At 40.0% G+C, this 16,008-nt stretch overlaps 1 protein-coding gene and 1 long non-coding RNA gene across 2 annotated transcripts; one reads left to right on the top strand and one right to left on the bottom strand.

The window, feature by feature from the left end:
* Positions 1-7,591: 7,591 nt before the first annotated feature.
* Positions 7,592-9,924, bottom strand: LOC112443801 (uncharacterized). The gene is made up of 2 exons (XR_003032197.2): positions 8,583-9,924; positions 7,592-7,838 (listed from the first exon to the last, which is right to left on the bottom strand). It is a non-coding gene; the product is annotated as an uncharacterized lncRNA (long non-coding RNA).
* Positions 9,925-11,177: 1,253 nt separating this feature from the next.
* Positions 11,178-12,832, top strand: H1-2 (H1.2 linker histone, cluster member). The gene is given in 1 exon segment (NM_001083425.2): positions 11,178-12,832. A coding segment is annotated over 1 exon segment (642 nt). The 5' UTR covers positions 11,178-11,221; the 3' UTR covers positions 11,864-12,832.
* The last annotated feature ends 3,176 nt before the right edge of the window (positions 12,833-16,008 follow it).

Genomic DNA, 16,008 nt, shown 5'->3' on the forward strand with positions numbered 1-16,008 from the left:
CTAAGGCTTTAGTATATTCATAAAGGTGAGCAACCATATCACAATCAATTTAGGACATTTTTCATCCCCTCCACAAAGAAACCTTTCAGTAGTACCTTTTAGTCATCATCTCCAAATTCCACCACCCGCACCCCCCCCTCAACCAGTCTCTAATCTACTGTTAAAAAACAAAATTCAGCACAGTAAATTTTAAATATTGAATTGACTTTATTGAATGATTCATGAGTCAGGCAACATACCATCTAGTAAATTGAGGAGAGCTCCAAAGAACTACAGAAAAGGAAAAATGTATCTTTACTATGGCCTTTTTCTGGCTTCTCAGAACCTCCATCTGCTCATCTGTGAAATGGGGATAATAAACTCTGATCACCAAATGATACTCTACATGAATGAAATTTTACAGCTTTTAATAGATAATGACACTCCTAGAGGGTAATAATAACAGATCTGACAGATTAGGAACAAACTATTTTGGTTTAGAGTGCCATCAGAACGAATGACATAGCATAATGAAGTGTCTCATTTGCAAAGAGTTTGAGGCCAATGCAACGACTATTTTTGTCAATTGTTATCTTTCAGCTCTTCCAAGAGCCTTAGAAACTTTAAGGGAGAAAATGTCCTCTATATTTAATATCTACCAGTGAAAACTGTCCATATATATTGTTTTCATTACCGATGAGAAAAACAACAAAGTCTACTCTTGCTCACTTTAGTACAGTTTTTGTAAACTACCCTATTATATCTTATTTCTGATGAGTATATGTGTGTGCCATAGGGGCACATACAATCTGTAAGGCAAAGTTATATTGCAAGCCACTTGAACTCTCTGTCTCAATTTTCTTGTTTTGTAAAGAGGTGGTGATAATAGCTACTCCACAAAATGATACTTAGAATTAAGTTTAAGAAACCCCCAAGTTGATAAATGAAGCCCTCAACAAAGTTCCTGGCAAATAATCAGGGCTAAATTATATTTATTATTATTGCCTGTCCAAATATAATATTAATATCATCAATGACCTTTTTTTTTTTTACCTGAGGATGCTGCTCCCTACCAGGTGACAGATCAGTATCCTCTTGCAGATTGTCTATATTGTGGTTAATGGTTATTCCACAATTAATAATAGTTTTAGAAGATAAAACATATGCAGTCTCTTTAGGTCTCTGGATTCTGGGTACTTTTCTTAGGCCATGCTACACAGCATGTGGAATCTTAGGTCCCCGACCTGGGATGCAACTCATGCCCCTTGCATTGCAAGTGTGGAGTCTTAACCACTGGACAGACTGGAAGTCCCTGGGGTTCTTATGCCTAGTTTGCTGCTCACATTTAAGACACAATTAAAGTGGCTTCTCCCCAAGGTTTCTGCTCCCATGATAGGATAAAATTGGCCATTTCCTCCATTTGTCTCTACAGTATACTAACAGATGTAAAACATTTCTATCCATTCTCTTCTCCTATATTTTCCCCTTTATTCTAAACTGTATGTACAATGGGGGTAGTTATGTGTGCGTTTCCTCCTTATTAATTGTTAAAAAAGTGAATGAATCAAGCACTTGTTTCTAGTACGTTTGATAATGTTTTCCTCTTTATAGAGTATTGATTCCAAAGGGCCTATTGGCCAACCTAGTGCTTGACTACTCTGGGCACTTAGTCCACTCTCACAGCCTCTCAATACTGTCACGTCATTTGTAGGTAATAATCATTTCTGTCCATCAAGAGACTATAAGAATGAGTTTGAAATTTTCTGAGTAATATGTCAACCCAAAATTAATGATTGATGACTTAGCCAGGCAGCCAGGAGCACCAGCTGTCCATCAAGGGCAGTGTGAATTTGGAGCATCATCTAGTGTCTATTGGAGTCAATGACATCCCATAGTAAATGCTTTGGGCAAAGAAGGGCTGAGGCCGGAGCAAACTCACTTATTAAAGGTTTAATTGGACTTTTATACAACTTACACTTTAGGGCAGTCCACTTCTTGAGGCTTTGTTTGGGGCATGTGTGTTACACTGAAGGTGCTGGGTTGTTCTTAAGCACATTGCTAAGTCACAAGCCCTCTACATCATTTTATCCTTATTAGTACATAGTGTAATAAATTTGTTACTGCAATTATTATTATCACCATCATTATCATAATTGATAACCCTTAACCGGGAGAGTTCCAGTGTTACTATCTTTGCACAATAGTATTTGTTGTTGTTGTTTTTTTCCCTGTCATCCTCCTCATTGGTCATTTTTACTTTAAAAATATAAAGAAAAGTAATTTAGCATTTTAAAAATTGCTTTTATAAGGGTCTAGGGTTAACTTCCAGCATCAAGTAAAATTGATGTTTCCTCCTTTTCATGTTCACTCTCTTACCACATCTGACATATTCTATTTTTTTTGGGGGGGTCTCCAGCTTCCAAATTCCACTCTAAGGGTAGAGCCCGTCTTATTTATTTTCTTATTTCCCCAAATCCAAATGGGATTATTGATTCCTTCCTTATTCTTGCCTGCCTGTAGACCTGCTGAGGTCTTGGGACTAACCAGTGGTATCAGGATGATCATTTGTAAAGAAAAAGAGGAATAAAAATTTCTGTTCACTGAGACAGAAAGGTGTTATCACTGACTGATTGACTTCTCTTGCTCAGTCTTGTCTGATTTTTTCTGACCCCCGTGGACTAGCCCACCTTCTATGGACAGAGAATTTTCCAGGCAAGAATACTGGAGTGGGTTGTCATTTCCATCTCCAAGGGTTCTTTCTTACCTAGGGACTGAACCTTGGTCTCCTGACAGGCGAATTCTTTACTACTGTCATCTGGAAAGCCCAAATTTATCAGGAGAAGTTAATAATTACCTAAGGGACTGGGGAAAGTATAACATGCTGCTGCTACTGCTAAGTCACTTCAGTTATGTCCGACTCTGTGCGACCCCATAGACGGCAGCCCACCAGGCCCCGCAGTCCCTGGGATTCTCTAGACAAGAACACTGGAGTGGGTTGCCATTTCCTCCTCCAATGCATGAAAGTGAAAAGTGAAAGTGAAGTCGCTCAGTCGTGTCCGACTCTTAGCAACCCCATGGACTGCAGCCCACCAGGCTCCTCCAGCCATGGGATTTTCCAGGCAAGAGTACTGGAGTGGGGTGCCATTGCCTTCTCCAAAGTATAACATACCAGGCACCAAATTAAACTTTGGTTGGTTTGGATTGCCACCTAGTGTCCATCAGAACAGACAGCATGATGTATTGTAAACACTTGATTCTACCCAAAAGGTATGATATTCATGCAGAATTAGTTGCAGGGGTGAAAATGTTTTCTAACTAAAACTCATTAAACAGACTAGTAAGTAAGTAAAAGTTGTGGGTGTATTTTAATTTTATGCACTTTGTAATAGAAAAGCAAAAGTCTTTGACTTTAGTTCAATTGATATTTGTGTGTGTGAGTGCGTGTGTGTGTGTGTTCAGGGTACGTGAGTTATAATAGTCTGCAGGGCTGTCCTAGGAGAAATCTGAATTCTCAATTTCTGTTTCCTTATTGGTAAAGCAATAACAATTGTAATGGTACTCATTTAGGAGAAGGCAATGGCAACCCACTCCAGTACTCTTGCCTGGAAAATCCCATGGACGGAGGAGCCTGGTAGGCTGCAGTCCATGGGGTCGCACAGAGTCGGCCACGACTGAAGTGACTTAGCAGTAGGATGGTGGTGAAGACAGAATGAAAATAGTGCATATAATGCCTGATGCATAGAAAGTGTTCGGTTAACTGTTATCTTTATTAGTATTATTGACACCTTTGAACAAACAGTGAAGAATGGTGCTATGCTGGGTTTATAAGAATGTATGTATAACTTTTAAAATAATTTTTTAAAATATATGTGTATAAAAATTTTGGTACTCACAAGGCAGCACTCTTCTTAGAACTATATAAACATTAACTCATCAATTCTCATAGCAACCTATAAAACAAGTACTATTATTGCCACTTTATAGATGAAAACTGAGAAAACTGAGGCATAGAGGAGTTAATAAACTTATCTAATGGCAATATTGAATTTGAACTCTGGCATTCCAGTATTGAGCTAGTGCTTTTGATAAATATATTATGCTACCTTTGTATTTTTCCTGAAATATTTTATAAAATTAAAAGGAAAATATAAAAGTGCTACTACATTAACCATGAGAAGTATAAGAAATCTATGTATTAACTGAAACCTTCTCTCAGTCATGTCTGACTTGTTGTGACCCCATGGACAGTAGCCCACCAGGCTCCTCTCTGTCCATGGGATTCTCCAGGCAAGAATACTGGAGTGGGTAGCCATTCCCTTCTCCAGGGAATCTTCCTGACATAGGAATCAAACCCGGATCTTCTGTATCCCAGGCAGGTTTTTTACTATCTGAGCCACCAGGGAAGCCCAACAAATTCTTTGATAATGTAATTCTGTAAGAATCTGGTTCCATCCAGAAGTCTTAACTTAAGAAGGTTTAGGTGAGTTCAGTTGTAAAAACTGAAGGGTGTTGATACCTTGGTCCCTCTTCAGTACTGACAACATGCAGTTCTCCCTGACAGCTCTGCCTGCCTGCTTGACCTTGAAAGTATGCACACACTTAAGATGGGAAATGCAGGGAGGAGAGACTGTGTGTCTTGAGTTCTGGGCAAGGAATGAGCTCCAAGAACAGCAACTCAGTGGGGTAGATTCTGAGTGGCTGTGTTGATCCTGCTTTATGTTCTTCCCTATCACTCCCCAACACATATCTTCCTTCTCTGATGGGCAAGCTAGCTTCTCTTCTTATTACAGTTTCTTCTTGAGGTATTCTTTGGGCTAGTTCCTAGGTCCAGTGACCTTCAGAAGCTACCCGGGGAAGTTTACATAACTGGAAAGACAGAACCAACTTGTTGGACTTGGTCTACTCTTATCCACTCGTCCAAATTAAGGTGCATTATCAACTATCTTAAGGTCACCTCAAAACAGGAGGCTCCCATGGGATAAGAATGTAATGGAAATCAAAATCAAATAAGAGGCTACTATGTGCTCAGCCCAGTCCCAGGAAGTGTATGTGCGTTATCTAATTTAACCCTCACTACATTCCTGGGACAAGGGGGTAGTGGGGGGTGTTACAGAGGACGAAATGAAAGTGGGGAAAACCTGAGGACTTGGCAGGATCCCCGAGTTCGTGAATGGGGGAACTGGTATTGAAAAGAAGTGTGTGGACCCCAAAGCTGCTGTCTTTCCCTCTGCTCTCTTTCGTTAACAGTTTGACTGTGTTCTCCACCTTCAGGCAGCCTTACAAGTCTCAGGTTAGCCTGGGGCTGCCAGGATTTTGAATGAGGTAGAGAATGAGGAACTTTTTATGAGTTGACCTACTACACATATTACATATACATTTATAACACATTTATATTTACAACATACTATACATATAGCTGGAGAAGGAAATGGCAACCCACTCCAGTGTTCTTGCCTGGAGAATCCCAGGGACGGGGGAGCCTGGTGGGCTGCTGTCTATGGGGTCGCACAGAGTCGGACATGACTGATGCGACTTAGCAGCAGCATACATATAGCAATACATATTATGACACATAATATACACATTTATAATACAATGTTATATACATATAGCATTACATATTATAAATTTCATATACAAACCCATATATAGTATATATGAATTATATGTACTATATAGAGATTTATATATGAAATACACAGTAGTATATATTTAGTGGGCTTCCCTGGTGGCTCAAATGGGAAACCCACTAAATACATATCATTTATATATACTGTATATGGATTTGTATATGAAATTTATAATGTGCAGTGCTCTATTATATATATTATATGTAACATTGTGTTGTAAATGTATATTTTTGTTGTCGTTTGGTCATTAAGTCGTGTCCAACTCTTTGCAATGCCATGGACTACAGCATACTTCCCTGTCCTTCACTATTTCCTGGAGTTTGCTCAAACTCATACCCATCGAGTCAGTAATGCCACCCAACCATCTTATTCTTTGTCACCCCCTTCTCCTCCTGCCTTCAATCTTTCCCAGCATCAGAGTCTTTTCCAATGAGTTGGCTCTTTGCATCAGGTGGTCAAAGTATTGGAACTTCAGCTTCAGCATCGGTCCTTCCAATGAATATTCAGTTAATTTTCTTTAGGATTGACTGGTTTGATCTCCTTGCAGTCCAAGGGACTCTTGAAAGTCTTCTCCAACACCACAGTTCACCATCGATCCTTTGGCTCTCAGCCTTCTTTGTAGTCCAACTCTCTATTATGTATTTAGTACTATGTATTATACTATTATGTATTTTGTATATAAATCTCTATATAGTATGTATAGTATTATGTGAGTGAGTGAGTGAAAGTCACTCAGTTGGGTCTGACTCTTTGCGACTCCCTGGACAATAAGTAGCCTGCCAGGCTTCTCTGTCCATGGAATTCTCCAGGCAAAAATACTGGAGTGGGTTAACATTCCCTTCTCCAGGGGATCTTCCTGACCCAGGGATCAAACCCAGGTCTCCTGCATTGCAAGTAGACTCTTTACCATCTGAGCCACCAGGGTCTCCCCTCATAATATTATATAAATGAAAAGATTATATGATGTTTGTTAATTATATATAATTTTTCATACATATAATTAATTTTATTGGTAGTAAACATCATATAAATGTGAATTATTAAATTTAATACTCAGTTTTAATTTTTAAGTAGTAAATATCTACATATATAACTGACATTAACAAAACATTGGAGGTGGGTTACTAATTTTTAGGAATGGGAAGGGGTCTTGAAATCTAAATGTTTGAGAACCACTGTTCTAACCTGTTCTCTGATGTCTTAATTTCCCAATTGGATTGGTAAGTACTTGAAGGCAAAGTTATAACTGGCTCAAGAACACTCTTTGGTTTTATTCTTTTTTCTCACAGTGGTTTGTGTCTTTTATCAGACTTATCACACTGTATGATAATATGCTTGTCTGTGTCAGTCTCACCACATATAATTCCTTAAGACAGACACTTTGCTTGGCTGATCTCTGCCTTTATTATCTCTTCTGGTGTCCTTTCCTTAACAAGTGCTTAGTATATGAGAAAAGCTCGTACATGGCATAGTGATGAGATGGGAAATAAAAAGCAAAAGTATGTCCTAAGAAACCTACCAAAATTTGTATGTCCTTGTGTCCTCCAAAATAGTCATTGTATAAGGCCCTATGTTTATTCTGATTAAGGCTACTTCCCCATATGTATTTTCATCTTGTGCTTTATAATTGCTTTCATTAGCGGCCTAAACAGATACATCTTTCTGCTATTGATAAATCATTTTGAGTGTAGTTCTGACTTTTTGAAATCATTATAAAAGTAATTTGAAAACAAGCTTGAAGAATAAGGTGCCTATTAATGCCCTAGGTTTCTTGTGTCACTTTATGTGATTCTAACAGCATTTCCAAAATGGTAGGTAAATATATTTTCCAATGTAATGCTCCTTTTATAATACTCTCCATGTATTCATTGAGCTTCCACTATGTGCTTTACTATTATGGTTCTCTGTGGAGTGTATTTTGACAGTGTGCCAGGGAATAAGATACAGAATCTTTAGTCTCAGCCCAAAGTTTCCTTGGTGAGTCAGGAAAAAGCAGGTTTAATCACTCCCAGTTGGGGCTTACAACAAGCAGACAGAACTCTATTCTGGCAAAGTAGAAGGAGGAAGTGAAAGAAAAATCGATTGTCAGTCCCTGACCCATACACCTGTCCCAACCACTCCTTTCACTCTCCTTTGAATGCATCTTGCTGTTTGAGCCTCTCTCTCCAGCTCCATTTGCACTTGACAATCTGCTTTGCATCTTTTACTTTGTCCGTCAGCTTTCCATATCTGAAGAAGATGAAACGAAATTAGCCAACTCATAATAGTCAGGATGTGTGTAAATACAAGTATACACAATTTATTGCAAGGCAGATATTTAACTCTGTCCTCAATTTGTGGCTGGCTATTTTGAAACCATCAATTTTGAGTGGAATGACCACACCCTTAATCTGAATTTTCCCTTGAGCTAATTTTAGTACGACTTTTTTTGATCACGGGCTTGTTCAATCTTATTGCAAAGCCTGAGACTTCCTGGAACATCTATAGGCTCTAAGGTCACTTTAAAGCAAATGGTCAAAAAATTTTGTATCTTCCCATCTTTTAGAATAGTTTCTAAAGATTCTGATTCAGAGCCTGTAGGACAAACTAACCAAGTGTCAAAGTATAATTTTCAAAACATGAATCTCATACAAAGACTGTGCATAGTGAGTTTGTACATGGGTCAAAGAATGATTTAAGTATTAATGACAGAACTAGCAGAATGACAAAGGTAGGTCAAAGCAGGATACAGGAGAATGAAATATGTTCAGGGCAAGAAAGAATGCTGGAAAGCTGAAAGATCAGATACAAAATTGGTTAACGTCCTATTAGGCAATACAATCATAACTTTTGGGGTTATCTTTTCTACTAGAAAGAATTCACTTGCATCTCTACTATACAAAACCCTTATTAGTGTATCAATCTTCTATAAGGAAAGGTCTAATTTTATATACTCTGAGCCTAATCAAAAAGTAAATATTAAGTCAATGTTACCTTTTCTAAAGCCATGCTGTTCCATATGAAAGCTGTCAGTCATATGTGGTCATTGAGCACTTGTAATGAAGCTAATCTGCAAATTTACAAATGTAAAATACACACCAGAGTTTGAAGATTTACCCTATAAAAAAAGAATAGAAATGGTCTCATGTTTTTTGAAGTATCAATTACATATTGAAGTGATAGTAGTTTGGATATACTGAGTTAAATAATATACATTATAAAAGTTAGATCTACCTGTTTCTTCTTACTTTTTTCATTGTGACTGTTAGAAGGTTTAAAATTATGTGTGTGACTTACATATCCACATTTTATTTTATTGTATAACATGGCCTTAGAGCATTACATGAACCAGAAGTGGACTTGTGGAGAATTCTCTAATGCAGCTTGAGAAGACATGAAGAAATATCTTTGTTTTTTACTTTTCTCAGTACTAGTTACAGGGATCTAGAGAAAGTCTATGTGTTTTTCTGCCTCTGACCTGCACTATGTGGCCAGAAGTTTAGGAGCAAGAATTTGAGTGGCTGGTGTCTGGTTCTGGACTTTAGATTTGCATACAGAGATGTGATTTGATTGATTAAACCTGAGTAGTCATATCATAAAACTGAATCACAATAATCAAATTTACAGGTTGCTGATTTCCAAAAACGAAATGAAAGTGGCTCAGTCCTGTCCAACTCTTTGCAATCCCATGGACTATACAGTCCATGGAATTCTCTAGGCCAGAATACTGGAGTGGGTAGACATTCCCTTCTCCAGGGGAATTTCTCAGCCCAGGGATCAAACTCAGGTTTCTGGCATTGCAGGTGGATTCCTTACCAGCTGAGCTACCAGGGAAGCCCGATTTGCAAAAAGGGACACCAATTTCTACTGAAGAGAAGTTCAGTGGCATAGTAATCAAGACTCTACATAGCTCTTTTCCTGCTCGTTATGCGCCCTTAGCTGAGTTTCAGATGAACAGGCGGTTCACTGAACATAGAATCAGAACAAATTGCATGTTCTTGTTTTATTTTTTTGCCAAAATATATTTGTATGATGAAGGTGCTTTAGTTGTTCATACACTTTCAATGATTTCTTACAATTCCTATGCCCAAGTCACACTGATGGATGGCAGGTCTAAAGTGATTTTCTATGGCTGCTAATTCACCCATCACTAATCTTATTAGGTTGCTAATTCCCAGAGGACATGACCAGCAGTAGACATAGTTTCCAAATGTTGAAAGAATGTTATTCAGTGAAATCATGGGGCTATCCTTAGTCTAAAAGAAGATGTCTCATGTTTCATTCATCATTGAACTTAATTTATCACATTTTTTGATTACCACATCTAAGACTGATGTCTTTAGTACATACTTCCATCTAGATGTAGTAGTATAGTGAACTTCAGAATAGAATACATACAGTCAGTTTTAGAGGGGATAAAAGGTGAGCTTATCAGCAAAAAGTGGTATAATAATTTATTTTTTCTAATTACTTTATGTCTGTTTAAAATTTTGTCATTTCACGATTTCTATTTAAAATCTCTAGTTTATCTTAAAAGTCAAAAGTGTGTCTTGTCAGTTGCTTTATTTCCATCTATATATTTGAGTTCCCAGTTAGAAAGTGTCCTGTGCCATGATATATGTTTAGATATTGTTACTGGAAGTAATCTAGAATTTTCGTGTGCTGCAATTCATTTCTTTATTACAGCATACAAAAATAAATAAATGCTTGCTTTCTTTGAAAACCGATCATCTAAATGTCCCTCACTGTTAAGTCTATTGAGGGTTATTTGTAGGCTTAAGAGGGTCTTCTTTCTTCCCTCATTATCCCTATTCTTGAGGGCCAGACCCCCCGCCTTGCACAACCCAGAGGGGAACCTGAGAGCTTTTAAAAAACAGCCCAATTTCTCGCCTTTGGAGAAGTGAAAAGAGTGCCCCGCCCCCATCTATGAAAAGAGGGATTTGATAAAGTTTCAATGTCTTCAAATCAAAGATTTAAGTCTCTAACCCCCCATCACTCAGGACCCCCCAAGGCTTACGAACCCCCTCCCATCCCGCTCTAACAGCTTTGGACTGGTCCCAGAATCCTGGTCCCAGTCCACAGTTCCTGTGGGTCTGTACGCAGAATTCACAGAGGACCTGTGTTACTTCCCTTGCGAAGAAACACAATTATGGTGAAAATTTAGGTGGAAACCATTTCGTTTTTGGTCCCAAAAGAAGAGAAGCATGTGCCCAACCATCCCTGAGAAAAAGAACTTTCAGGGGCAAAGGAGCGAACAGGTAATTTAGAAGAAAAACAGAAAGTGGTCTCCGACTGCCCAGGACTTCCCTAGGAGTTGGGGGAGTTCGGGACGTCTGGACGCGTAGTGTTTGTGATTGTGAACAAAATAAATGGAGAGCACGAAGCCTGAGGCTTCTCAGATCCTTTCCTGACCAAATTCGGGTGATTTGGTGTAGGGTATTTTAATATTTTCCCCCTTTTGTGAAGTAGAACAAACACAACTTGGGCGCATCGCGGCGGCTCAGAGCCTGCCAGCCAGGCGGGCGACCGGAGCACCAATCAGCGCGCGCCTGCGCTCTATATATACGGCGGCCCGGCCCAAGCGCAGCTTCATCGGCGCTTTGCCACTTGTACCCGAGTTCTAGATCTTCACCATGTCGGAGACTGCTCCTGCTGCTCCCGCTGCCGCACCTCCTGCGGAGAAGACCCCAGTCAAGAAGAAGGCTGCCAAAAAGCCGGCTGGGGCGCGCCGGAAGGCCTCCGGGCCCCCGGTGTCCGAGCTCATCACCAAGGCTGTCGCCGCCTCCAAGGAACGCAGCGGCGTGTCTTTAGCTGCGCTCAAAAAGGCACTGGCGGCCGCTGGCTACGATGTGGAGAAGAACAACAGCCGCATCAAGCTGGGTCTCAAGAGCTTGGTGAGCAAAGGCACCCTGGTGCAGACTAAGGGCACTGGGGCTTCTGGTTCCTTCAAGCTCAACAAGAAGGCAGCCACCGGGGAGGCCAAGCCCAAGGCGAAGAAGGCGGGTGCGGCCAAGCCCAAGAAGGCTGCCGGGGCGGCTAAGAAGACCAAGAAAGCCACGGGCGCGGCCACTCCAAAGAAAACTGCTAAGAAGACCCCGAAGAAAGCGAAGAAACCGGCCGCAGCTGCTGTGACCAAGAAAGTGGCGAAGAGCCCCAAGAAAGCTAAGGCTGCCAAGCCCAAGAAGGCCGCCAAAAGCGCAGCGAAGGCGGTTAAGCCGAAGGCCGCTAAGCCCAAGGTTGCCAAGCCCAAGAAGGCTGCACCCAAGAAGAAGTAGGTTGTTAAATCGTCTGCTTCTAAAACCCCAAAAGGCTCTTTTCAGAGCCACCACTGATCTCAAAAAAAGAGCTGTATACTCCTTTTCGTGTTGTGTATCCTTATCTTTAGATTCTTATTCAAGGGTAGGCTTACGCGGGAGTTATTGCAGATGGCTGGCACTACCCAAGGAACACCAGTGAGAGCAGGGGAGAGCGGTTGCTGTGAGTTTGCAGAGTTGGAACCCATTCCTGTGGGTTGCCCCTTGCCCTGCGGTGTCTTCTGTCAGCCTCCTGGTCAGCAGTTGCAAGCGCTTTCCGCTGGCTTGCGTACTTGGGATTTCCGCCGGCCCCGCCCCACTCCTGTGAAGAGCAAAAACAACCAGCACTAAACCCAGCCAGTTTCTCAGTCTTACGGGATATTCCGATTGGGCTAAAAACTCATTCAAAAGTCCCGCCTTGCTCGCCGGTTGGCTCATTCCTCCAGCCTGTGATTTTTCACCCTGTTTTTAATTGGATGGTGACTGTCTTCCCTCTGTGGTCTCTTAATGTTTTCTTTCTGTTGGGTTAGCCCTATTTGCTTGATAGAGAAATGTGTGGTATTTCGGACGTTTTCTACGTTTTCAAAAGTCAAATTTGCTGTCGTGGGGGCGTTGGTATTCAACCCAGGCAAGAGGGTGGGTACTGACGCCGTTGCCTCACATTCTTAATTCCTGTTTACTCTGGCAGCAAAGGAACATTTGAAAAATGCTACAGCGGTGGCAGTGATTCTTCCACCAGAAGCAAAGCTGGACCAGGGATCTTTCTGTTCCTTGCACTTTCTGACTTTATAAGCAAATGTGTGATGATTTGACAGCATCGAAAACCACTTTTAGTCGGCCATTTTGTCCTGGCCGGCCAGTCAAGGATCCTTCTTTTCGGGAACCTCAACATCTGAAAATCGTAGATGCTTTAAACGCCTTTTTGTGAAATCCAAATGTTTCTACGCTAAGTAAAAAAAAAAAAAAAAAAAGTGTATACTGGTAGTTTTGAAACGTGTGTATATGGGATGGGATGGCGTTTTTAATAAAGGGCTTTTTTTTTTTTTTTTCATTAACAGCGTTGTATGTGGATTCTTTCATTTTCATGTCATGTCTCCTGGGTAGAGAATTTCTCAAGACCGTTTACCGGGGCAGGGGCTTCTGCAGACCTGCAGCTCAGTTTTTCAACCGCAAGGACGAATCTGTGAGTTAACGTTAATTCCTGCATTATTGGTAGGGGCCACGGAGTTCATTCCTAGTCTTAGTCACTGTGTAGGAGGAAAGCAAAAAGGTCTAGTGGATAAAAAGCATAGAATGGTAACCAAAGTGCAAAGAAAAGCAGAGATGAGAGATGTATAGAAAAGGTTGCAATGTCTGTATTAATGACACCTGAGTTCCTGGTTCTTTGAGCTGCCTGAATTCCTGCCACAGGGGACCTTTCCACTTATCTCAGGTTGGGTCAAGTTGCAATAGCAGAAGACCTAATAAAGACACTCCAAATCAAATCACAGTTAGGGCTTATAGTAACAGCACCATGTTCTTTTATGTTCGCATTTTCTGTCAAATAATTTCATTTTCACATCCACTCTAAGAGGCAGGGGACGAACCAACTTAAGCAAAAGTTGATTCTCTTATTTTTCTTTAAACCTCTTGTGAATGCCCTTTTGTGGTGTAAATTTATTGGGTTTATAGAGTTGATCCTAACACTGAACGTTTCCTGCAACTGTATTTGCATAAATTAAAGATGTTCTTTACTTTCAAATAAAACATGTTCATCAAAAACAAATGTAACTATTCTCTAGTAAGGCTAGAGGGAAAGTTCATTCACAGAGAGCTTAAGTCACTGTAAAAATCTCTCATTTTACTTTAGTCTTTAGATAATGTTCAACAGTTTCCTCAGTTTTATCCAAGTTCTTAAATTATGTTCCCTTCCCTCTCTGTGAGGGAAGTTTACATAGTTGACTGGGGTCTAATAACCCATTCATTTGAAACTAAAAATTAGCTAGTTTAACAAAAAGTCCGTTGTCACAATTTGGTTTATAAAACCTAAACTTTAACATTATTAATATTTTCAATATTCACTTATTATTATAAAATACTGAGAACAGCATTAATATACTTTAATTGGCCAAAATGGCTGATTAGCCAGAAATGGCAATGAATACTGCATAAACTGCTGAGTGATAGATAATGAAAATTCATGAAATCTTCATGTATGATAGAAATGTAACAGAAATTAAAGTCTCCTTGCAAAGCATTATTCTATTTTTTTCTGTACATAGTGCTTTCATGCTGAAAAAGTAAATATCTTATTACTTCCCCTAGGCAATGCTCTAGGTATCATATTTTCTATGCTTGAGGGAGATATAAAAGGTAACTTTGTGTTTCAAATCCATGCCAAAGAGAAACAGGCCCAGAACTAGATATGATTACATCATTAAAGAATTTCAGAAGGGAACAGGGATTTAGGGCACAGAGGTAACAGCAATAGTGTTTTAAGGTAGCTTTTTTTTTTTTTTCTCTCCTTTGGACGTGTCATAAGGCAAGTGGAATCTTATTTCCCTAACCAGGAATCAAACCCATGCCACCCAGTAGAGAGTACAGAGTCTCAACCACAAGACTGCCAGGGAAGTGTCAATATCTGGCATGTCTTGAGCACTAATTTACAAGGTGCCAAGCACTGTTGCTGAGCACTCTTCATTTGTTTTCAAACACATTCTTGTCACAGTTCTTTAAGATAGGTGCCATTATTACTGAGGCCTGGTCACATTAAGGACATAACTATTTACTTTCTGATCAGTAAACCAGTATAATAACCCTCCATGAAGAGTGCTGTTCCTCTGAAATATGGTAAAGAGCCACATATGTCTTAAAATTTTTTCTAGTAGCCACATTTTAAAAAAGTATAACAAGTAAAATCATTTCAATAATATTTAACCCACTAAAATAAAAATATTATTTCAGCAACTAATCTAAGGTAAAAATATTACGAGATTTTTAAATTCTATTTTTCATACTAACTCTTTGAAATATGGCATGTATTTTACACTTCAGCTCATCTCAATTTAGACTAGCCACAGTTTCATGTGCTTAATAGACACAAATGACTAGTGGTTACTGTTTTGAACAATATAGCTCCATAGTCAGAGAAGGCAATGGCACCCCACTCCAGTACTCTTGCATGGAAAATCCCATGGATGGAGGAGCATGGTAGACTGCGGTCCATGGGGTCACTAAGAGTCGGACAGGGCTGAGCGACTTCACTTTCACTTTTCACTTTCATGCATTGGAGAAGGAAATGGCAACCCACTCCAGTGTTCTTGCCTGGAGAATCCTAGAGGCGGTGGAGCCTGCTGGGCTAACGTCTATGGGGTCGCACAGAGTCAGACATGACTGAAGCGACTTAGCAGCAGCAGCTCTATAGTAAATACTGAAAGGAAGACTCAAGAAAATATTTACCCTGGAGTAGAATTTAGACGTTTCCAAGGAAATAATTATGATGACCTGGTCCTGAAGTCTAAGACTAAAGATCATAAAGTACACTTGGTTATCTCTAGGAGCTGATGTTTCTTCTGGTCATCCTGCCCACCGCACCTCATACCAGGCTTCTGACCACAGGAATCTGATAACAGATTTTAGCAACAGCCAGGCCACTGCAGGCCCTCCCTGTTCATCCTGAGGCAGCCCAATCTCCAAGAGAGTTTCTGTTGAGGAGGAAACTAGGTCTGATCATCCATTTCTGTATAATCTATTTTATTGATCAAAAATATTTAGTTTGGGTTTGGCTTCCCGGCAACGATAACTTCCTCCTCTATTAAATAGAGACAGTGAGAGAACTTGCCTTTCAGTGTTGTAGCAAGTGTTATATACAATAATTTAGGTCAATTAGATCCTGCAGTACTTGATCCATGGAAAACTATCAGTGTTAGTTATTAGACTGACTCTTCTAAGGAATCCATGGTTTTATTTTCTTCCTTGCATAGGGACCTCTCTAAAGGTGGTGATATTCAGTACAGAGTGGATCAGTAACACCTGTAAAGTTGTCCCAGAGAATTTACCTGGACTGAAAGTGTTCCCATTACTCAGAGTTGACTTTATGTCCTCTCAATGAAGTTTCTTCTCCTGGTATATCTTTTTGAAAATGGTAC

Source organism: Bos taurus, chromosome 23 (genome assembly GCF_002263795.3).
Source record: "Bos taurus isolate L1 Dominette 01449 registration number 42190680 breed Hereford chromosome 23, ARS-UCD2.0, whole genome shotgun sequence".
In the NCBI taxonomy this organism is placed as follows: Eukaryota; Metazoa; Chordata; class Mammalia; order Artiodactyla; family Bovidae; genus Bos; species Bos taurus.